This window comes from Rhamphochromis longiceps, linkage group LG14, assembly GCF_057381845.1.
Source record: "Rhamphochromis longiceps isolate RC_006_pf linkage group LG14, R_longiceps_female_GT1.1, whole genome shotgun sequence".
Lineage (NCBI taxonomy): Eukaryota > Metazoa > Chordata > Actinopteri > Cichliformes > Cichlidae > Rhamphochromis > Rhamphochromis longiceps.
This window is the reverse complement of record NC_140570.1, coordinates 21,824,123-21,847,972: the sequence shown is the minus strand read 5'-3', so window position 1 is coordinate 21,847,972 and position 23,850 is coordinate 21,824,123. Positions and strand designations below refer to the sequence as shown.

General features: G+C 41.5%; 2 protein-coding genes across 6 annotated transcripts; one reads left to right on the top strand and one right to left on the bottom strand.

Moving 5' to 3' along the window:
- Positions 1 to 840: 840 nt before the first annotated feature.
- Positions 841 to 15,676, top strand: aifm4 (apoptosis inducing factor mitochondria associated 4). Of its 5 annotated transcripts, XM_085380743.1 has the most exons (20): positions 5,992 to 6,278; positions 7,062 to 7,146; positions 8,109 to 8,217; positions 9,035 to 9,144; positions 9,227 to 9,336; positions 10,337 to 10,381; positions 10,467 to 10,548; positions 10,733 to 10,845; positions 10,953 to 11,039; positions 11,596 to 11,687; positions 11,790 to 11,920; positions 12,077 to 12,192; positions 12,282 to 12,464; positions 12,565 to 12,628; positions 12,823 to 12,899; positions 13,516 to 13,633; positions 13,729 to 13,827; positions 13,928 to 14,003; positions 14,092 to 14,196; positions 15,138 to 15,676. In XM_085380743.1, the coding sequence occupies exons 3-20, from the start codon at positions 8,129 to 8,131 to the stop codon at positions 15,166 to 15,168; spliced, it is 1,728 nt and encodes a 575-aa protein (XP_085236869.1). In that variant the 5' UTR covers positions 5,992 to 6,278; positions 7,062 to 7,146; positions 8,109 to 8,128; the 3' UTR covers positions 15,169 to 15,676. The 5 variants fall into 5 exon arrangements, with proteins under 5 accessions (XP_085236870.1, XP_085236869.1, XP_085236871.1 ...); XM_085380744.1 differs by lacking the exons at positions 5,992 to 6,278; positions 7,062 to 7,146 and adding an exon at positions 841 to 930; XM_085380745.1 differs by lacking the exon at positions 7,062 to 7,146 and having other exon boundaries at positions 8,128 to 8,217.
- A 4,247-nt stretch (positions 15,677 to 19,923) lies between these two features.
- Positions 19,924 to 23,800, bottom strand: LOC146654013 (arsenite methyltransferase). Its single transcript, XM_085379742.1, has 10 exons — positions 23,203 to 23,800; positions 22,794 to 22,927; positions 22,283 to 22,433; positions 22,071 to 22,207; positions 21,902 to 21,971; positions 21,715 to 21,796; positions 21,489 to 21,620; positions 21,275 to 21,417; positions 21,003 to 21,113; positions 19,924 to 20,745 (listed from the first exon to the last, which is right to left on the bottom strand). Exons 1-10 carry the CDS (start codon positions 23,236 to 23,238, stop codon positions 20,668 to 20,670), a joined length of 1,074 nt encoding a protein of 357 aa, XP_085235868.1. The 5' UTR covers positions 23,239 to 23,800; the 3' UTR covers positions 19,924 to 20,667.
- Positions 23,801 to 23,850: the final 50 nt, after the last annotated feature.

Here is a 23,850-nt window from a genome sequence, read left to right as displayed (position 1 = left end):
GTGGAATGATTGTCCAGTGTACATATTCAATGATTTTGACAAACAGACAATTAAAAAGATAAGACACACTAGCAAAAGATAAGAAGAGACCATGAGCAGATTTCAGTCTCATGTTTTAACTGTATTTTTTCACAGCAAGGCTAATGACATTTGAATGATTGTTTCTTGAGCTCTGATAACCTTGTGTATTGTTGTTAATGAACTCTTCTTCCTTTGGCAGCTTCCTTTAGGGGTTGTATGGCTCCATCCCACCATATCCACACCATCCTTTGTGATCATTTTCATGTGCTAAGAGCTTTGTGTTCATCCATTCAAACCATCCAGCCTCATCTCTCTTAACTTTGTTTCCAAATTCACTCCACCTGAACTGCTCCTCTGATACATTCATTTCTCCTTTCTTATTCTAATCATAAAATATTACAGAGCATTAACATAAATTCCTCAAAACCCCCTAAAACATTGAACAGAAAACTAAAAACCAAGGGTCCAAGACTCAGGGAGCAATTCTTTGCCTCCCTCTCTTCTCTCGTTTTCTGTTAATAATGACACGCCTGAAGTATCATTTGACCTCTAAACGAAGCTGATTATCCACAACAAGTGTGTTCTTAACCACTGTTGTTGTAAAAGCATCTATCTGTTCTGACTGTGAGTCCTACCATGGAGAAAAAAACCCCTATATGTTCCTTATAAAGTGGTCAAAAAGGGTAGGACAGAGACTTCAGCAATGGTGATTTAGCAAAAACCTACTTGTAACTGTCATTGTCATGATGACCCTGAAACCCGACACTCCTAGCACTGCTTATTGTTTGCAAAGACAAAAGCAACCCATTGTATGTGCGAGAGGTGAGGTGATAGGTTTGGACAAATTCAACGCTAGTGTCCTCCTCCTCTCACACGCCTGTACACCTGTGAGGAAAACTTCACGGGCAAGTACGCACACTTTTTCATTTTGTTTGATTTATTTTTTTGCTTTAAATTCAGTTTCAGTTAGTTTCCAGATGCGATTCTCTTATTTCACTTTTGTTTTTAATAGTTTGAAACTGTTTGGTATTATTTTAGTTTTTATTGGTCTTAATCTTTTTAATTATTATTATATGGAGGGAGTAAGTCAGTGGCAATATTTAGGAAAATGTGTACAGGTGTTATAATAAAAAAGCAGTAAACTCCCAGTGGTGTGGACACCCAGAATCTCAAAAAAGTTCTGATAACATTTTTTTTTTTTTTAACCAAACTAACATAAACTTTAATATTATAGCTCATTGTTATTTATAGCTAATCTTAGAAAGACTGTTCAGTACAGAAATTAAGCCCAACAATCATGTTTTACAGTCCTGTGGTCTCAGCCTCAGATACTTACCAAATCAAAGCTCATATGAAAACAAACAAATGAACGAAAGATTTCTCCTTCATTTCTGTCAAACGAAGCTGTATGAAACATTTCCAGCGGTTGGTGTCATGGTTGCTAGGCAACCTGGGCAGCATGATGGAGGCCAGACTGTCCCATTTCACAAGCCTCAAACTTCTGGCCTTAGCTTTCTTTGAGTACGCGGCCCTTGTGGACCGTTAAGGCTGCGTACTTTAAGGCTGCAGACCCTGAATTGGGATACAGCCATATAATACTGATGACCAGTGGCGGTTTGGCGCGCACACACACACGCGCGCATACATAAAACATATTAAGGATTGTACATTAACATAAAACTGTTGTCGGAACTAATTAATATTAAAATCTGTAACATAATGTATTGTTTGGAGTTTTGTCTGTTACTGTTACTATTTTTACCATTTCTTTTTGGAGCAACTGTAATCCACATTATTTCCTTAGGGATTAATAAAGTATTCTGATTCTGATTGTTTCAGGTTACATGACCTGCCATTATCCAATGACACATCTGCTTACCTGTATCTTTTGCTCGTTTCTCCTCCTCTTCTTTTCTATTTTTTTCTAAAACTAAGCACCTGATGGCTTTGAACTTTTCTTGTCCACCTTCCATTGGTTTTAATTTTGCACTCCAGTATGAAGATCCCCCATATCGAGGATTGCCACAACATAACCTAATAGACCTACACCTTAGTTCACAGATTCACTTTGTTTAAGGTGTATTTCTGGGATTTCGCACAACCCAGGATTCAAATCATGAATACATAATAGGCTTGGATTTCAAACATTATGAATGAAATGTGCTCTATTTGGAAGCAGCCGGCCTCCCTCCCGTTTCGACGGGTTGTGTGTGAGACTTTAAATCATCAAACTGTAAATTATAAATTTTAAATTGTTATTGATCCCTTTACCCCGAGTCCTAAAGTGTATATTTATTTTCTTACTCTTCTTATATTTATTGTTTGTTTACTTGCACTGCTGTAACTGGAGCCTCGTCGTGTCGTCTCTCTATATACTGGACTGTATGTAGCGGAGATGACAATAAAGTTTACTTCAGCAGCAAGCAGGCGCACAGAGGACTCTCGCGCTCACTTTTCGCATATAGAATTTATAGAAAAAACATCGGTGCAAATTATAAGTCTGTATTATAATGTCTGGTGTTTTCGTGTTTGTTGTTTTGTTTTTATTTTGTTTTATTTTGCGAGTTGGTTATTAGATGCCGGCGTTTTAGGCTAATAGTTAGGCTAACAGACTTACCTCTCATCTTTTCTTTCCTCACAAAACCGATAGATCCTCCACTTCTTTTAAGTGTCACCCAGCGCAATTCTTAGCATATTTTGGTTCCTGCAAATGGTCTGTCGGGTTATTGTCTCCCCAGGAACACTTCCCTTGTGCTTTTGGGAATCTGTTCTTTCCTATTTCTGTTTTCGTTTTTCCTATTTGTGTTTTGTTTTTCCTATTTCCATTGTGTTTTGTGCCTTTGCAGTGTTTTTCTTATCGCTGGTGTTTTCTTAAGTTGCAGTCTGTTTGGCCTCTCAGGGCCACCGTATCATCATCATCATCAACTCTCACCACATGACAGCTGTGATTGAACTAAAACTGGGTTATGACTTTTACGTTTAAGGAATAGAAACTAATTTTCAAACCTTTATGCTTTGCCTCTTTCCATGTAGCTAATAATAGGGCACATGGCTGTACACAAGCCTGAAAACCATGCACAGAATCAGAATCAGAATCAGAAACTTTATTGTCATTGTCACAGCATGCTGCAGATCATTTATGATTAAATGCCCTCCCTCCCCCCACCCTGGTGTGCCACCCCACTGACGACAGCCCAGTAACGCCCCTGCTCCTTGCTATTCTCAGTGGCGTGTCTAGAAAATTTTTGTTGGGGGGGCCAGGTAGGGGCACAGATTTGGAGAAGGGTGGCAGATGTAATTGGCAGATAATGTTTAAAAAAAATTCAACCAACCGTTAACCATAATTCAATAATCCTATAAACCTAATAACCGAATGCGCTTTTAACTCTTATTAGAATGAGATTTTAACCACTACGGTGCAAAGTTTTTAGATACTGCGTTGATAAAGTACAAGAGATACAATCAGTCAGTGTTTATTCAGCAGTCAAGGACAGCAATATTTGCATAGTATTTTTACTGACATATACTGCACATATGTTTTGGGCAAAAACATTTTTGAATATTAAAATACGAACATTTGTAACAAACAATTGACAAATTAGCCATTCCAATGCAAAACTTTATCTGCCTGTTAAAAAAAGAAGATAATCTTCTCACAAACTGGTGTTTGATTTTGAAACAGGAAAAAAGTGGGGAAACAAATGAAAAGACTAACATTTGAATAAAACCTGAAAGCAAGTAAATACTTTCTATGCTGCCTTATGGTAAACTTTGGTAATATTGATCAAGAACAACACTGGCTGATGATGAAATACAGTCAGCTGGCATGGTGACACTGCCAGTATTAACCTGCAGGGCTGGACTGGGACAAAAAATTGGGCATTTTGACTACAGACCGGCCCACCAGGTAGTAAAGCCATAAAGACTTTGAATGAAAACAAATGCTGTTGTGACAGTCCCATATGGAAAAGAAATAGTAAAAACTTATATGACTTAACTCATGAAAGTGGCCACTTTCTCATTACTTTCATATATTGTTTTAGTAAGTATCCAAAACATACAAGATTCATTATATAATCTTTCAAGGGATCTTATATCTGTTTTTACTCTTGTATGCTTTTCATACAAGTTTCACACAAGACATTTACAAACTTTATAAAATTTATATATATCTTTTCCATATGTACACCGTCTTGTTGGTATATGTATGATTTCTATACATTTTACGTCAGATAAAAACTTTGGTTGTAAGATTTAGATAATTATTTAATAAAAGCTAGATATTTTAAATGAGAATAAGAAAGAAAAGTATTTCTTTGTGCCCCACCTCTCCCTGTTAATGCCCTACCTGCCCCCCTGGCAACACTTTGCTAGACCCACCCCTGCACAGTTACCAGCTGTCAGCTACTTAGAAAAGGATCCTGGTGTTATTTTTCTCTCAGAAACAGTTCATAACTTCCCTTCAACTCATTCATGTCACCTAAAAGGTAAACCTGTTTCTCCATCACAGCTCTGATGATTCAGTAAGGACATCTCCTGGTTTCATCTTCATGTTTCCCTCTCACCACATATCCAAACTGACATCATGACCAGCAGCTTTACAGCTGTGGCTCCAGCAAACATCAGCTGATATTAAAAATTAATATTAAATAAATTCTAACAACAGCTGATCAAGCTTAAACGTGCTGCTGTTGTTTAGCGCGACATCCGCTGGTTTTCTCTTTCTGGTGCAAAGTGGGCGATAAATAAACAAGAGAGAAAAGCCGATCAGCTGATCATTGATCAGTTTCATGATTGAAGTAGAAACAGGAGAGAGAGGGGGGAGAATGAGAGAAGAAGAGACAGCTGTGCAGCGTAAACACAGAATAACTCCAGCTTTGTGTCTTTTTCCATTCTAGCTGAAGTTCGGGACAAACTGTGTTCCTTCTCTGCTCAATACGAAACGTGTAATATTTTCTCTGAATGAGGGACCATTCCATTTTTTAAGGAGCCGTTGGCAACTCTACTAACTAACCTTATGAATAAAATAAAGTTCACTATCAGTAACATCATAGCACCCACCCAGCTGTATAAAAACTCCGTCAAGCTGGCTAGAACGCAGTATGAGTTATTGCAACTGACGGTAAAAAGTCAGCACAACGAAAATAAACTCCACCTAAACTTGGTTTATATCTGACCCAGATAGACTGCAGGTCATAACTTCTTACCTGAAGTTCAGTTCACCTGACACTAGGACCGGCGGCTGCCTCGGGTCTCTCCTCCTGCCTCCCCTTCCCTCATCCACCTGCTGGCCTCTGTGGAAGCCCCGCCATAGCCACCACCAAACACCTGAGTTATTTTTACACATCGACCTGCATCTGGCCAATCCACCACCTCTCATTGTTCATGCCCTTACAAAAATAAATAAAAAATAAGTCACCGGGCATATGCCCGGTATGCCCGATGGCCAGTCCAGTTATGTTAACCTGCAACTCCATACAGCAATGTTACGACTTAGATTATATCTTATAACTCATAACTCTTATGTTAGCTGCCCTCAGTACCATACTGTCTGATATATTCCATGGCTGCAATAATTCTTTAAGTGTTATTTTTTCCTTGGTATTCTAATTTCACCGAAGTTTACTAAACTCAACAAACTTAATATTACTTACCGGGACATTTATTCTGTCCTCATTTTCTTTCACCGAAAAATTGTTTCCTGCAGTGCAGTCTTTCGAGCTTGGCTCTCCTACCTTTGCTAATGTGATGCACATAGCGCAGAAGCCGATGCTGCATTCACTTACACTCGGATATCTGAGCTTCACCGTGAAAACATAATCGGACATTTGATATTTGATTGAATTTTATTGTTTTGCCTTTGGGGTGGCACCTGGGGTGGCCGGTCTGGTTGGGGGGGTGGCCTGTGCCCCCCCAGGCCACCCCGCTGGACACGCCACTGGCTATTCTACCGAGTAAAACCTGCAAAAGCGGTTCTCCAGGTATCTATCCTCTGGTACACAGGTGTTCGTACTGATCCTTCGTTAGTCAGCGCTAATCTTTTTTTTTTTCATGGCGTAACTGTACGGTCTGTTCCTCCCGTATACGGACTGTATACGCTATACGTGCTGTGCAGCCCATTGTCAATCCCTTTATTGTTCCTCCTCGGTTACGGTTGGCTGAGGGAGGAGCTCGCGGGACCGGCTGGCTGTCACGCGGGGGGTGTTTATCTGACAGTCTGGCATTCTCCTCCGTGCTGCTCAGCTGCAAGGAAACAAGTGAGTGCAGCCTCACGGGGCTCGCTGTTTGTCTCTTTAAACCAGCTAGCTGTATTTTTATTGTATACGTGGAAATAATGCGTAGTTTCTGCACGCGGAGATTTCGATATCGCTGTAAGCTAGATGTAAATCACAGTCTATAGCGGGGGTGTCAAACATAGGGCACGGGGGCCAAAATCTAACGGCAAAGACTCCGATGTCATACCAAAAAGTGATTTTTGCTATTTACATGTTTGTTATTTGTTTTGTTTTTTCGTTGTTTAAATATTGTTTATACAGCTAAACAGGTATTGTGATATATGAAATAAAGAGGTGGCCAGTTTTTGCAAGCATCATTATGACTCTGCTTTATTGTCCCCACTCCGTGTTTGACATTGTTATCAGCCCAGTCCATTTTATTTCTTAAAATATCTCTACAGAACTTTTATGTTTTGCCGCCAGCTTGTCCAAGTCTCTCTTGAGACTGTTTACCTGGATAAATAAAGATGTATAAAAGTCACAACAGGCAACAACTGATTGCAGCTTCTGAATTTTTGATCTCATTGTGTCTTGACAATGATTTATGTTTAACAGATTATCAACAAATCGTATACAAAAGTTTTTTTTGTATAAGTTTTACAGCTTTTCCTGCTGATAAAGACTGTTCCCCCTTGGCTGTTCATTATGGCGCCATTAATAAAAATAATACTAATAATAATTATAATGACAAATAATAAGTTAATAAGTGCTAGTTAAACAATTAAATGACAGCAAAATTCCTGTTTTTTTTCTCTCTCTCTACAGCAGGATTTCATTGTCATGTAGAAAACCTGAGATGTACTGTTGGAATTGCACTTCTTTTCCTCAATTTATTTCAGGAATTAAACAGGTAGTTAAACTTTGTTACACTAAAAAAAAAAAGGGCGATAAACCCTTAATTCTGATTTATACAGGCTGATAGACTACTTCAGTCATTTTGGCTGTAAAACTAAAAAAAAAAAAATCACTGAGGAGTTACTATAATGTGAAGTGCACATGGTAAAATCTATGCAGCGCTGATTTCACCATGTGCTGATCAGGCAGCAGTGCCTTGCGACTGTCTTGTGTTACAATGACACACCGAATGTCCCCGTAAAGCTCGTCTTTTTTCTGAAATGGTTTGAATTTTGTCTGTAGCATGAAGGGTAATAAGGTTAAAGAGAGCATGTAAAGAAAAGGTTAAGATGTGGGCCATGATGTAAAATTAGTTTGACATCATTGACCTATTGTGTGTGTGAATGTGTGTGTGAATGGGTGGATGACTGGATATGTAAAGCGCTTTGGGGTCCTTAGGGACTAGTAAAGCGCTATATAAATACAGGCCATTTACCATTTACCATTTATTGGTCTTAGTGTTAGCCTAAAGTTTTGGCCTTCTTATATATAAATAATGATGCTTGTTTACTTCATTTGAACCCTTGTTATACTAATAGGCTGCTGTACAGCTCAGTCTGTATATGATCTTCATCGATTCTGCAGAACGAGGCAGAAAGTGTTTTCTGTACCCAACATATTTTTTTTTCTGCATTTGCTCTCTTACCTTCTGTTAATTAGAAACATAGGTGAGCTGTGATTAATGTTTAATATTTAATTACCAAGAAGCGTTTCAGTTGAAATGTAGAAGTATTTGCAATGAAAATGTTTCACAGCAGCTAAATCCATTCATGTGTGGTTATTCTGGCCATATCCTGCATGTTGTCTGTTTTCTACTAAGCTGGTTTGTAGCTGACTTTGGTCTAGACACGCATTATCATAAATCTTGGCAGTCTGCGGGCCCACCCAGTCATTCTAACAGCAAACATGTTTACTTAGGGTGGTTAACGTATTGCAGGATGAATCAGTGCCAAGAAACCGGTCAAACGGAGACCCAGGAGGAGGTGACGGAACTGGTGTGTCAGGAGGCTGATCTCAAAGATGGACAGTAAGTCACAATGCAATTCACCACATCTGCTTGTGTACATTATTATTATTACATTATTGTACTTTATTGAGCCCCGTGGGGAAATTGCTCTCTGCATTTAACCCATTCACTCAGTGAAGCAGTGGGCAGCCATTGGGCGCCCGGGGAGCAGTGTGTAGGGACGGTACCTTGCTCAGGGGTACCTCAGGGTAGCTGTTAAGGGGAATCGAACCCCCGACCTTCCGATCATGGGGCAACCACTCTACCTACTGAGCTATCCCCGCCTTGTGATACCTTTGCAAACAGGAAACCAGGTCAAAAGTTCAAAATCAGTGCAGAGGGATCAGAGAAGCAACGGTCATATACGACACAGCGAAAAATCTAAGAAAAACAAACACCGGGAGCAAAGACCTGATCTGTCACCCAGGGAAGCATGGTATCTTATTCCAACGTTTCTTAACAAAACGGTGAATTGAAAGGATATATTTGAACCCAAGATGTTATATTTTCCTAAACCAAACCAAGTGGCCGAAGTAAAGGAAATAGTTTAAAGGATAAGAAAGCTCTTTGGTAGAAAGCCCTGAAGCCAGGCCTTTGCTGCTAATCTTAAAAGATGTGCAGATCAACCTTCGGGTGGCACAGTAATTGTGTGATCCATTACTTAGCAAATTAATTAGCGATATGTGATATTTACAAGCTGTTGGGAAAGAGCACAAAGACAGGGAGTTTAAAAAAAACAGAGGGACGTTAGATACAACATCAAAATAAAAGAGGAAAATGGTAAAAAACAAAGGTTTTTATAATGATTTCTTCTTTTGCTCCTTTTGTGTTCATGCAGAATGAAAGAAGTAACTGTGGGGGATCAGAAGGTGCTGCTAGTCCGCAGCGAGGGTCAGTACAGCGCTGTTGGAGGCAGGTGCTCTCATTACGGTGCACCTCTGATCAAGGGTAAGGACTTAAGTTACGTCTCGGCTATTTATCTTTCTCGCTTTCTTTCACTTTCTAAGTTGCATGCTCTGTGTTAATTCAGGGACGCTGGTTGGTGACAGAGTGAGATGTCCTTTTCATGGTGCGTGCTTCAATGTCAGGAATGGAGATATTGAGGATTATCCAGGTCTCGACAGTCTGCCCTGCTACAAGGTGAAATGGCACTTATCACAAGTTCATCCAGGGTTTTCTTTGTCATGATTCTGGTTTTCTGCTCAGTCACTTCCTGTATTGTGAAATATTTTCTGTTGGCTTTTTTTTTTTCTCTTTAAAGCCCTCCTTCTGCCACACCTGTATTCAAGTCGTCTCTGCAGTGTATATATACAAACACCTCCTGCCTAACACTGCCATGTTGTCAGATATTCTTGGTCAAAGGCTTTAAAGAAGTTTGCGAGTGGTATTGTTTGTTTCATCCCTCACTTTTTGTTTACACCTACCTCAATTCAACAGCTGGATTTTTGGATTTGACCTCTGATTCTGTGGCTTCCTGCATTTGGGTCATTTTCTCCATTGTTTATTACATTTTCTCACAAATTGATGGATTCATTTTGTAGCTCACCTGCCCAAAGAGTCGATCAGCTTATGCCATGGTGAGGTGTCCCTCATTCATCTGTCCCATCTCGCTTCACCAGAATCACTACACCTACAGTTTTGGTCAAAAATTGGATCACTGTGATCACCTAATGCGTCTTCACTCAGATTGTGTTCAAGTTCAAGGTCATACATGTTACTTTTACAGGCAGTAACGTGTGTATTGTGATCGCTCATGAGACGATTTGACTAATATACCGTTGAAGTTCTGGTTCCAGTTTAATGTAATTGTATAAAGAATAAAGATATATTAAAGGAGTTTAAATTAATTAAGGGCTCAGATCATTTTAACAATATTTATATTTGAGCTTATGAAAAACATTTAGGAGATAGGCTGTGGTTTTTTTTGCATCTGAGCTTCTCAAACAGGGAACGTTTGATCAAAAAAAGGCAAAAATAATGTATGAAAAGGGCTTTTCTTTCTAAACCTATACACGTCTGGTTCTGTTATCCTATCTCATTATGGTTCAGCAAACTTTCTGCCTATTAAAAATGTTTTCAGGGAAACTATTCTGTTCACCTACAGTCAGGCAACAATCATAAATGTGGTTTCATTTAACAGGTCAAAGTTGAAGACGGCAAGGTGTACGTTTCAATCAACAAAAAAGTAAGGCAGATCAGGTATAAGACGATTAAAATGAACCAAAGTGCACTTTTATGTTGTGTTACAATGCACTGTGTGTTTGTCTCAGTCTCTGACCGTAACCAAACGGGTAAAAGAGATGTGCAGTGTGGTGCCGGACGTCAAACATACTATTCTGCTCATAGGAGGAGGTGAGAACTTTGTAATGAATATGAGATGGAAATATTCATCAGTCTGTTTTAACCGACAGGCAGGTTTAAGGCATGGCAGCTTTTTGTACTATTTAAAGTATTCAGGCAAAAGTGAAGACAGAGACTAGGAGGTATAAAAAAAAAAAAAAAATCACAGTCCTGAACATAGAAACTGTAATTTCAGGCCCCGCCTCTCTGGTCTGCGCTGAGACGCTTCGGCAAAATTGCTACCAGGGTCGCATCATCATCATAACTAAAGACTCCGTGCCTCCATTTGATAAACCCAAACTGAGCAAGGTAAGCACCAGGATAAGGGGGTAGATGCCCCATGTGTTTGTATTTCTGTCTTTTGATTTGTGTTTTTCTCTCTGAGTGGTTTTAGTGAGTGGCATTCCTTCTTTCAGGCTCTGAATGTGGAGAGCAGCAGCATCCTTCTCCGGCCAGATGACTTTTATCAACGATACGGGATGGAGATGTGGACAAAGAAAGAGGTTAGAATATATTTTTGATGCACTCTCGCCAAGTTTTGGAAATCAATCTTCTCTTGGGGAATAGTAAGATCTGCGGGCCTTAAGAGGGTCTGCTGTTTGGTAATCGGTGTAGTATTAATAGCAGTTTTATTTATTTAGTATATTTAATTATGCTCAGACTCAACGTGCTTAGCACAGAAGATAAAAACATAAATGCCTGTGTAGGTTTACAATAAAAACAGCAAAATAAAACTAAAATACAAGCGAACATACACATGCACACCCACACACACTTAGTCCAGTTTCTTGGCCTGTGAGAGAAGAAAGGTTTTTAAGTCTGTTTCTGAATGTAGACACAGCTGGAACTGACCTCGGGTCAGTAACTGAAAGTACCCTCAGCACGCTTGGATCTAATTCTGGAGATGGTAAAATGGTAAATGGACAAGTTCTTGTATAGCACTTTTCTACTTGAGCAGGATTTTAAATGTAATTGTGTTTTGAGCTGGGAGCCAGCGAAGTGACTTGACTACAGGGGTATGTTTTTGTGTATGTGTAAGGTTTGTGCGTTGCTTTGCAGGTGGTGTCAGTAAATCCAGCCAAGAAGGAAGTGAAAATGAGTGATGGCACTCTGCAGCGTTACGACCAGCTCCTCATCGCAACAGGCTGCAGGTGAGACCGTCTTTAATGAGCAAAAGCAAACGTACATTGTATGTGTCACAACATGTCACAAGTTGTGGTCCCTTTTTAAAATTTTATTTTTTTTGTTCACAGGGCACGGCCGCTCACCTGTCCTGGTTCAGACCTGGAAGGAGTAAAGTTACTGCAGAGTTACGAAGACGCCAAAGACATTTACAGCTCCAGCCTTGGCCAGAAAGTAGTTGTTACCGGAGCGTCTTTCATAGGTTATTAAATAAGGTTTCTTTTTTTATGTTAAAGAATGAGACATCTTTCATCTTTTTGCCCATCGGGGTTGACGTGACGCTCTTTGCTCATAGATAGCTGACAGCTATGGCACACAAATGTGCACGTCGCTGATGTGTTTTTCATTTGCATATTAGGTATGGAGGTGGCGTCCTACTTTTCAGACAAAGCTGCCAGTGTGGCTATGGTTGGCACTACTCAATACCCGTTTGAGCGCACTCTGGGGTCAGAGATCGGCCAGCTGAGTATGCAAGTGCGCGACTATGATGACAACAGTTTTCAGTGCTACTCTTTTGGATTTTTTTTAATTAACATAATTAAAACACAGTTTTTCACTTTCAGATGTTGGAAGAAAAAAATGTGAAGTTCCACATGAACGATCGAGTCACCGAGATCAGAGGAGAGAATGGGAAGGTATCTCTGCCTGCCATTATTTTCATGACGGACGGTTTGGTTAATGATTGTAGAACAGGAATACATGTCACCCGCAGCATTAGTAACAAAGATCAAACATCAACCCTCATGGTATCGCTTGTAAAATAACCCATTATCTCTGAAGTCTAATATATTCTGCTTAAACAGCCATAACTGATGTTTTTTTTTTTTTTGGGGGGGGGATTTTCAGGTGAAGCAGGTGGTGTTGAAGAGTGGTGTAGTCCTGGAGGCTGATGTTGTGATTGCTGGCATTGGTAGTTATTTTTCTACTTCAGTGTTTAGGTCTGCCTGAAATGCAAATCAAGTTTGGGAGTGTTTGAGTGTGGAGACGTTTGGATGTGTGGTGTTTGCTAACATTGCTTTATGAGTGATGACTGTTTTAAACAAAGTCAGACAGAAACTTCCTGTGTAGTTCCACCAATATCAGAGTCAATTATATGTTTTTCAGGTGTAATCCCCAATTCAGACTTATTGGCAGGAAGCGAGGTGGAAATGGATTCAAGGAAAGCTGTGATTGTTGACAAGGTAACGCAGCCTGTAGAGGGCACAGCCGAACTTATGCTGATATAACTAAAGCATAAAGCATGGCACCCAGAGGTGTCTACGTTTCTTTAACTGTTACCGTAAGCTTTGATGGTGAGCCAGCATCGTCAATATGAGTACACTTTTGCTTTTCCTACGTTAAAATTAAAACTTTTGCTTCAAAAAGGTCTCTTTCTTACATTATCTGCACATCTGATGACCGCTAACCAAAATAAACCTGTCAAATCAACAGTCTGGTTCATGACCATAGTAATGTTTCCTCAGTTTAAAATAAATAAATAAAACAGCTTCACAGCATCTAACAGAGTTATAAACACTCTCAAGGAGGCGAAAGTGTTATTTTCAAAGTCTACAATCAAGAGACAGCGTCATGAATGTAAATGGAGAGAGTTTACATCAAGGTGCAAACTACTGATTTCACTCAAGGACATGGAAGGCCAGATTAGACGTTGCCTGAAAACATACAGAGGCAAAAACTAAAAAAAAAATATAGCCCTAACTGTGTGCCCTGATGAATGGAGGGAATAGCTGCATGTATGTATTTTACACGTCTTATGTTGAGGTTCTTGCTGTAGCCTTTATTCATCTATTCTAACAGTTCATGAGGACGAACGTACCAGATATTTTTGCCGCTGGAGATGTTACCTCTTTCCCTCTGACCATTCGAGGCGACCAGAGGGTCAGCATTGGTCACTGGCAAATGTCACACGCTCACGGTGAGAGGCTAAAGGACTGTGTTTTTCATTCAGTTGAAAACTTATAATGGGTGATTTAATGCCGAGTTAAACCTTATCATTGTCTTTTGTACCAGGAAGAGTAGCAGCTCTGAACATGCTGAAGAAATCCACAAAAATCGAGTCTGTTCCTTTCTTCTGGACTGTTTTGCTTGGGAAGAGTATCCGATACGCCGGTGGAGTGTTGACTTCTAAATGTCACCTTTAAAATGTAATTTTTTTTTTAAGATGAGGCTGTGTTAAATCTTTGTTCCTCCTCTCATTTCCTCTTTCTAGGCTATGGGGAAGGATACACAGAAATTATATTCAAAGGCAAAATGGAAGAAAGGAAATTTCTGGCTTTCTACATAAAGTGAGTGCAGAGTTAGCCCCGAACAGCTGACCATAAGCTCGTCCTCTGTGTGTAAAGTTTCTCACGTTACCCTTTTTTTTTTTAACAGGGATGATGTGGTGGTGGCAGCGGCCAGCCTGATGTTCGATCCTGCCGTGGCTTGCATCGCAGAGCTGATGGCTAGAGGCCAAATCTTAACAAAAGCACAGGCTCAGTGAGTGCTGTCCTGCATTTATACAAGTTAGACTGTAAAATATACAAAAATGTTTAGTTCCTCAACTGTAATAGCAGTTACATTTGTTGTTGGTTTCTTCCTGTTAAAAGGGAGTTTTTCCTTCCCACAGTTACCAAGTGCTTGCTTGTCGGGAGTTGTCTGACTGTTGGGGTTTTCTCTGTATGATTGTAGGGTCTTACCAAAAAAAGCACCTTTAGGTGATTGATTGATATATACACATACATATATATATATATATATATATATATATATATGCTGTGATTTGGCACCATATAAATAAAATTGAATTGAACCATGCTGCTTTCCAGTTACCTTTAAAATTAAATGTTCGAACATCTAATCTCCCATCTAACTGATGGGAGTGACATTGACTTCTGTATGATCAGAAGCCATATGCATTGCCCCCTGCTGGTCACTAGAAAAACTGCAGCTTCTGCATTGGCGTCACTTTTTAGCCTTGGAAGTTATATCCTTTTCTTTACAGACTAAAGACAAACCCTATGCAGGACATACGGGATGACATTGTCTGTCATTTATGTGTCATGTTGAAATCCACTGGTGCCTCTGTTTGCTTTCCACTAAATTCTCAGAGGAACATCTGGTCCTTCAGATGCTAAATTCTTCAGTATGATTTATAGGTTAGCTGCTTATGGCATCTGTCTGCCACATGGTGCTATGCAGGAAGTGAGAAGTGTATTATTGGAGTGTTTATGCTAAAACAACCTGCAATCTAAAACATGAAAAATACTTAAAGTAAAATTTGATGACAACTATTATTTATAGCAGTTTTAACCACTACTGTATGCTACCGAAACCAACCTTAGTTCATGTTTTAAAAAATAATAAACCAAGCCACTAGCTTATAACGTGAAAGCTGCTCAGTGTTTAATTTTTGTTTTCTCCTCTTCTCTTCTGTTCAGAGCTGAAGACCTGAGCTGGCTGCAGATATAACCAGGATTTACGCCTCTCAGCGATGAGTGATGTCATCTCTTGCTTTGGTTTTCTCTCCTTCTGTCTGACATGACATCAATTAATCCACTTTCTGCCTCAGGCTGCCTGGAAACCAGCCGGCCTCTCTTATCTGCTCTTATTAAAGAGCCATGTTACTATAGTAGCAGTCACAGCTTTATTGAATTCTCTCTTTGTGCACACTGATCTCTTTAATGAGTTTATTTTTATGTTTTTCTGGTTGCTTTACTAAAGGTGTGATGTCTTAGGAAGGTACAGTCTGTAGTTAAGGTTAGCAGGCAACATTAAATTGTGACAAGAAAAATCCCCCACACATCTACTCCACCAGCAGCCTGAATCCCTGGGACAAGACATGAGGGATCTGCGCTTTCATGTTGTTTACGCTAAATTCTGACCCATCTAAACCTCACAACAGAAATCATCAGACCAGGTAACATTTTACATTCTCTTGTCCATTTTTTTTTTTTTTTTTTTTTTGGCCTGTCCCGTTTGGCTCTTTTGCCATCAGAATTGTTGTCTAAAGGCAAAGAAAGATGCCCAACGGATTTACTTTACCAAACTGACCATCCCAGCCTTGCCGTAATGGTCCATTTGATTCACCTTTTATTGTTTATTTTATTTTCACTTACTGAATACGGGACAGACTTGACTGGGGGAAAGAAGGGGAGAAAGAAAGAGGGAAAGAGAAACAAGCTGAGAAGAGGGACGGGGGAGAAGGGCAAAAGACAAAAACCAACAGAACGGGCAGAGAAAAAAAATGCATATATCAATCACCTGGATCACCTGCTGAGAAAGAAAAAAGAAAGCAAGCAGAAGAGAACAAGAGTAATAGAATAAACAGCATCACAATGATATATGGGAATATGACAGTAAATACTAAATATTAAACATTATTGTGCAGCACATAAGATCAACAGAACACAGTGTGCTTTGAGGTAGGAGCCAAAAAGGGTGTAGTTTGTGGGTGTGATCACCCGTGTGTACACCTGTGAGCATGGACGCGCTTGTTTTTTGTTTTTTAAAAGGTTCCTTCATGTAATAATCTGCTAGAGGGTGTGGGGGGGCCACAGCCCCGTCCTCCAGGGCGTGAAGCAGGTGTGGAGGAGATCAAAACTCCAGACATCCAGAGGCCCCCAGAACACAAGAGACCAAGGAAGACCAACAGAGGGGCAGCTGCGCCACTGTCCCGGAAAGAGCTGAGGAGAGTCCCAGATGAGGGCTCACTCAGCAGCCGCGGAGCAGAAGCCAGGGGGAGTTGCAGTGACGCGCCCGTGAGCTCCGCCGGCAGCCAGCTGCGCCTGAGTGACCGAGCCCCAGGCCGAGAGGCCGGGGGCACCCCACCTCCGAAGTGGCCCGAGCGAGCCCCAGGCTCCAGGCCCCGATAAGCGGCCGCCAAGGAGTGAGCCGGTGTGTACCTGGACGCCCATCCCCGGACACAAAGAACCACCAACGCACCGATGTCTGAGGGGGTCCGCCACTGGCAGGGGAAGTGGTGGTAGGGGGAGATAGGCCTCCAAACCTTGGAGGGCCTGAGATGTCCCCAGAGAGGTGGCGCCTGACACCCAACCTGACATATAGACACAGACATACAGGCACACACATATACAAACATCCATTCCCACCCTCATGCTCTCATATGCACTCACTCCACACTCAACCAACGTGGAGACAGACATAAAGAGACGTTGTACACACGATCACACTCCCCAAGCGTACTCTACAAACCGGGTCTAGGTGCCCCCGCCCCTGGAGGGGGGAACTGCACCCAGACCCAGGTGGTGTTTCCCTTTTCCCTGCGGTGGGGGGAGGCAGACCGCCCCGACTCCGCAGCAGCAGGAAGGCTCCACACTCCAGACCGCAGTCGGACGGCCAACTCCTCCTCCTAGTCCTAGCCCCCCTGCTCCAGCAGGTCGCAGAGAATGGGGGTGAGAGAAGACTCCAAACCTCCCTCCACCCGCTCATTGTAATGTTGATGCATGTGTGTTCTAAGGTGCATTTAAAACCCAGGAGGGCATGGAGCTACCTGCCAGAGAGCAGCAGGTAAGCGCATGGTCCCTCCTGCTAGCCCTCAATGTCTACGTGTATTTAAAATTGAGAGGTGGGCAACGATGCCAGGGGTGGGGTGTACACCCTGATGGTACTTTGGACTCCGTGTATCGTGCCCACCCCCAAGATCCTATATGTATGTGTAATGAGAGTGTGAGTAATGTGAATGTCTAAGTTGTGGGATAAAATTGAGGCAGAGGCAGCCAGAAGGGGACAGGGGGGGGGGGGGGGGGGGGGGGTAGCCTCCTCTGCACCCTGGTGACATACCCCCACTCCAAGGCCCTGCATGTGTGGGTGGTTGTGGTGGAGCAGGAAGAGGGAGGCAGCTGGAGATGGGGAGGGAAGGAAGGGAGGGGCAGGTGACCCCTCCCTGGGGCCAGCTCCCCCGCTGACCCCAGTAGGCACCCCCATACTCCGCGACCCGCCAGGGAAAGGGGGCCCAGGCCCATCCAGACCGGGCCCAGTGCAGCAGCGCCGCCCGGCCCCACAGAGCCCGGGACAGTCCACCCAACCCCACCACAGAGAAAACTGCACCCACCCCACCATCCACTCATCTTCCAGACTACATAAGACAATAAACACCCAGGCTGAGATCTTCCTCCACCTCTCCTGTATCTCCCCCTCCTGCAGAGGGAGCTCCTGAGGAGAGGAAAGTTCCTCTTGTCCATTTTTGATGAGCCGTGTAAACTGAAGCTTCAGTTTCCTTTTCTCAGCTGACAGGAGTGCCACCCAGTGTGGTCAGGGCTCTAGACTAACTTTTTGCCATGGGCACAAAAGTTAGGCGCACACAAATTTTATAATAATTTATATAATATAATGTGTTTTTCTGGATACACTGTGCTTTTTCAGCATTCAAAGATTGATGACACCGTGTCAGAGCACTGGCTATGAATTTCAGAAGGATCAGGCCTTAACTTAACAGAAAAGTTAGCAATAGTTCTTTTCCTATTACAGCTACATCCACTTCTGTCGTGCCTAGGCTGCTCACTAGGGCTGGGTATCATCACTGATTTCTATAATCCACTCGATTCCGGTTTTCAAAGTCCCGATTCGATTCAACTTAGCCTCAGACAGTCAGAAATATTATAATTCTGATCATTTATCAGTACTGACTTCATCAGAATTGTGAACATCACAGCAGATGCCTTTGTGTGAATGTAACTGAGAATAAAACACAGAAAAACATGAAGGAGATTTTCCTGGTCTGGCTTTTTATAGCAGATAACCTTAAAAATATTCTACAATGTTCTGCATATAAAGTTTAAATTTCTTCAGTATTGAATAACAGAAAAAATAGGCTTTCTTATCCGAGGTCATTTAAGTGAAAAAAGAAAAAGACAGCAGCCAACAGCGCTATAAACAACGGTAGACTGGTGGGTAATAAGCGAATGAATAAAACTGTTCTTGAAGTAAAGAGAGATAGAGAGAGAGCCAGCTGTGCATGAAGTGTGATTTTAATAGTCGTGGAAGCAAAACAGCAAAATTCATGACGACATTGGTCAAATGTGAAGCGCAGTTTGCTGCTTCTTTTGCTGCTGGCTCGGTGAATTTTGGTTGGAGAGAGACAAAACCTGCAGCTCAGAATCAGCGCAAAAAGACGTAATCACAGCGCAGACCGGACGCATCAGGATCGTTAAGCTCCGACAGCGTGTCCGTCTACGGGCCGTCGGGTGAGAAAGCCGAGAAAGACAAAGTTGATTCTGATGCGTTGGTCCGTTCTGTGTTTACGTCTTTGTGTGGAATCCGTGTACCTGCTCTCATCTGCTGTATGGTTGTTGTTGAAATGGTTTTGTGAGCTTTAATCTGAGAATCTGGCGTTTCTGGCCAAACACAGTTATATTTAAAAGTCGATTCAGGATTTAATGAATTGATATCACTTTATTCAAGCTACTCACCTCCCACTTCTACCTGCACTTTCAACTGGACCACGGCCAATCAGAGAGGTCCCGCCCCTGACTATCTCTGATTGGTTTAGTCCACGATAGGGGCATAATGTGTGTCTGTTGTTGACCACAGGGAAGGTTGCAGATTTTTTTTTTTTTTTTTGCTACCCGAACAGTTGGTCACACAGGTGCAACCGAATATTTTTTTTTAGTCGCACCACTGAAAAATTTGGTCGCATAGCCCTGGTGGTCCTCTGCTGCTGTAGCCCATCTGCATCAGGGTTTGAGATACTGTGCTCCCAGAGATGCTTTTCTAGATATCTTGATTGTAACCAATGGTTATTTGTTACTGTTACCGTCAGCTTCAGATTGAAGCTGTCTGGTCATTCTCTTCCAACATGAACGAGGCATTTTTACGCTGAGTACTCACTGGATATGTTCTCTTTTTTTAGACCGTTCTCTGTAAACCCTCGAGATTTCTATGTGGGAAAATCCCAGCAGATCAGCAGCTTCTGAAATACTCAGACCAGCCAGTTTGGCACCAACAATCTCATCGCATTCAAAGTCACTTAAAGCAGCTTTCTTTCACATTCAGACACTAAGTTTGAACATCAAGAGATAACCAGCTGCTGTGATGTGATTGGATGATTCAATATTTGTACAGTTGAGCAGGTGTACCTAACAAAGTGGCCACTGAGTGCATTTGGATGTTTTTATGAGCTGAAAATGTTAAGACTTTATCAACTTTCTCAGTTACTTAAATGTCTTTCATTTCATACTATACACTCAAAACTTCTTAAACACACACGTCACTACACTTCACATGAGAATACAACATTTACATTTACAACATTTACAAAACACTTTAAAATACTGCCCATGAAAGATAAATAAGATAAAAAGTTTGTTTTTGACCTCTTTTTTTATGTGTACTGTAGTGCCTTAATACATTATACAACAGAGTTGTAGCTCATGTATTCCTTATGATATGAGAAAGTGTGCGGCATCTTTAAACATGTTTTAGTTCCTTAAAATAAACAACTCCTTTATGGTGGTAAAGATGTTAAACATGTGCGACACTTTTCTGTTTCAACACCCCTGAATGTTTACGTCATTTCGTTTTTAACACTGTCAGCCTGTCGGCAGCTGCTCATCATGCATCCACTTCAGTACCTGAATGTTGCTGTTTAAATCCCCTATAATGCAGTCGTTTTATTATGCTGTTGTAAAATTCCATGTCAAATATTAAACACGGGTTATTATGTCATTAAGTATTTCTATTTCCACTTCTGTAAATGTTGTTGTTCACATGGTAATTATGACATCAGCATAAAGAAGCTCAAACTCTGAGTTGATAGTGTTACAGAGAAACATACTTGTTTTCTACAAAAATACATTTTATGTCTAAATATGAAATATGGAGACACGTCACTGGCCACGATCTGTGAGATTATCTACAAGATTCCCCATTAGTTAGTAAAATTATGTCTTTATAAAGCCGAAATTCAAAAATAACATTTCTGTTAAGCCTTCAGATCAGTCACTTGCCTCTTCATTTGCTTGTTTTAGAGCACTGCTTCACGGAGGATCCCAGTTTGTCAGCCAGCAGAAATGGGTTGAGGTGGCAATACTGAGAAGATAAAACTATGTTAATATCATAACTTAAGCACGCTGAAGCGTTAACTCTTTCCCATATCAAAACACCAATTAACGACCTGTACCTTTAATAATGAGTTCTGACATCTCAGTCAATATCACTAAAAACGTGATTTGACGACCGCTCAGCTCAGAAAAGAGCTTCAAGAGTTTTTCTTAGTTCGCTCTCAAGGGGTAAAAAGTTAAAATTTAAAAGCATTTTAGCCACAGTGAACTTGTGGTGTTGGATACCTCTGGCGTTGTCTCCTGTTTATCCAACATCTGGATTTTAAAGTCGGAGGAGAAACGGGAACTCTGGAGGACTGCTGCCATCTCTCCGTTTACCTGCACTGCTACGTCTTTCTGTGTAAGAGGAAAAGAGTTTAATTGGATATATATGTCGTTTTTCTGAAATTAAAAACCATAACACTTCCAGACTAATTATCACCTGTGTTTTTAGAATAAAAGCAGGTTAATAAATGTCTCTGCGTACATGCTGATAAGAGAAAGGGTGCCTTTTATACCTTGAAGCAGTGGGAGGAATCAAAGTCCAGCTGATCTGGGAATTCTGCCAACGTCCCTTTATAGGTCACAGTAGCGTTTGACATCGCTGGACTTCTGGGCAGCTTAAAGAGCCTGTAAGTGCCTGAAGCATAACTGATGTCGCCTACAAAATGAAGAGCTTGCTCAGTTGTGAAATCAGAGTGAATGCTGTCTGAAAATGTGCCTCTTTGTTACCTGCTTTTGCTTTGAGCTCACTGTTGTAGACCACAATGTGGCTCGCTGAGATGAGGTGTGGAGAGCTGAAACCCATGCTGCGGGCCAATGAGATTAGATCGGGCCAAAACAGAGAGCCGCCCATCCCCTCACCTAAGTCAGAGGAGACGGGGACTGAAGAGTTATCGGTGACGGCAGAGATGGTTGGCTTTGAATTAACTGGATTTAGAAGTAGTGTTTGTTTTACCCCACAGGACTGCGTCTTGCTTCATGTGATCAGGGATGATCTTACTGGCAAACATATCACTGAAGTAAAGCTCACCTCCCTCCTGTATGAAATAAGTGAGTGCACCTTGTATTCCTATATTTCTTTGTGTGTGTGTGTGACAACATGTTAACATTTATTTGTGTTAATGATGATTCGTCAGGGTAACCTTCAAGACGTTGTAGGCTTGCTGCAGCACCGCTCTTTTATCAGCACATAGACAGATCACACAGTTGGATCTGAAGAGATTACAAAGAGGGGAAAAAACTTTAACAACCAAATTAAAGCTCCTTTTTTTTCCACCTGACACCCAACACAACTACATCATTTAAACCTACATCACTACATCCATGGAGTCACTCTGAATGCCAGCTTCGTTGAGGTTCTCCATGTAGCCCTGGACAAATGTGACGTTGGGCTCCTTATAGCCAAACTTATCTTGATGATACTGAACATACTGACGAGCTGCTGTGATCTAAAAGAACATGAATTAACTACATCAGGAAGGGGCAGACATCAAAGTGCCATCTGTGCAGAAACCTGTAATTACCAGCTCCTGTGTCATGTCGATCCCAGTCACGTGTCCATTCGGCCCAACCAGTTTACTAAAAGCATAGCAGTCTCTGCCGGAGCCACTGCCGAGATCCAGGACTCTGCAGCCCTCGAGCTTTGCTGGAAATGGAAGACCACAGCCGAAGAACCTGAAGAGAGCCAATAACACCAGTCATTACAGGAAAACCTGTTGTCTCTAATCAGGCAGTACAGAATGATCCCATAAGTGGGAATCTCAAAAATCTGATTGTCTGGGTCTATTCCATGTCAGCTGACCAAATGCTTCCAGCCTGAGCAAAAGTGAAAAGATCAGGATAAGTGGAAGAAAATCTATGGAAAGATGTGGTGTCTGGTAGTAAGATGTCTAAAGTTTGTGATTGTGATGGTGTTTGGCCTTGCTTTTCTTAAATGAAGTTTGGAAAAATTCATATTTGTGTTTTTTTCACTGCTGATATCTGGTAAGAATAAAAACACCTTTAATTGCTTATGATTCCAAAGCGAGATTTCACCTTTTGGTCACCTCAGGGTGAACCTCACTCAGAGCTTCGGTAACACTTCTGGGCGCTGGTCTGCAGGACGATCCGCAGGAGGCGGCACCTGTCTGCAGATCACCCGAGGACTCCAGCCGCTTGCCGTAGTATTTCTGCACAGCCACATTAACAGCTGTCCTCATGCACGTTTATTAAGACAACGTACAGCAAAGTTGACACCGCAAACCTTTCTTTTGCAGAATACATAAAATAACCTGAAAAGAAACTTATTAAAATCAAAAGAAATTCCACTGGTTATAAATTAATGGCGCCCGAGCAACTATTCTGCAATGCTCGAATAACTGTGGACAAAATAAAAAAAATGTCCATAAACTGTGAATGAACAGAAAGCTGAGCAGTGTCTGGGCGACACTCAGGACTAGAGTACCTTCACATTTTCCCGCACGTCCTCACTGGTCGCCATTTCTTCCGAGAAGCTGTCAAAATTACAAAAACTAAATTCAAATGGTGTGAAAGACGACAGTGGGGTCACGTCTGGCCGTTCTTCCGGTGTGGTCTTTTCACAATAAAGGCATCATTGTTTGTCTGTCGTGACCGGCTTTTTTTGGCGGGGGGTGGCGGCAAAGCAATCTACATTTGTCTTGATGCATTCTCAATCATCCAGGAAAGTAAATCTCCAAAAGTTGATTCTGTTCACCTGGACGTAGCGTTTTGTGGGAGAAACGTTTCGTCACTCATTCAAGTGACTTCTTCAGTCTCCAGACTGTCCTCGGGTGAGACTGAAGAAGTCACTTGGATGAGTGAGGAAACGTTTCTCCCACAAAACGCTACGTCCAGGTGAACAGAATCAACTTTTGGAGATTTACATTTGTGTTTGTAGTCCCTAGAGAGGAGTACAAAGGACGAAAGAGAAATGACGAAAGAAATAAATGACTTCAGGTCAGAAATAAAACAAGAAGCAAATAACTAATGAAATATTTGGAATGTGATTAAATAATACAACAAATCAGCAAATCATGCTTTTGTTTAAGCAACAAACTTTACAGGATCGCACTCCAACACTGCAGGGGGCAGT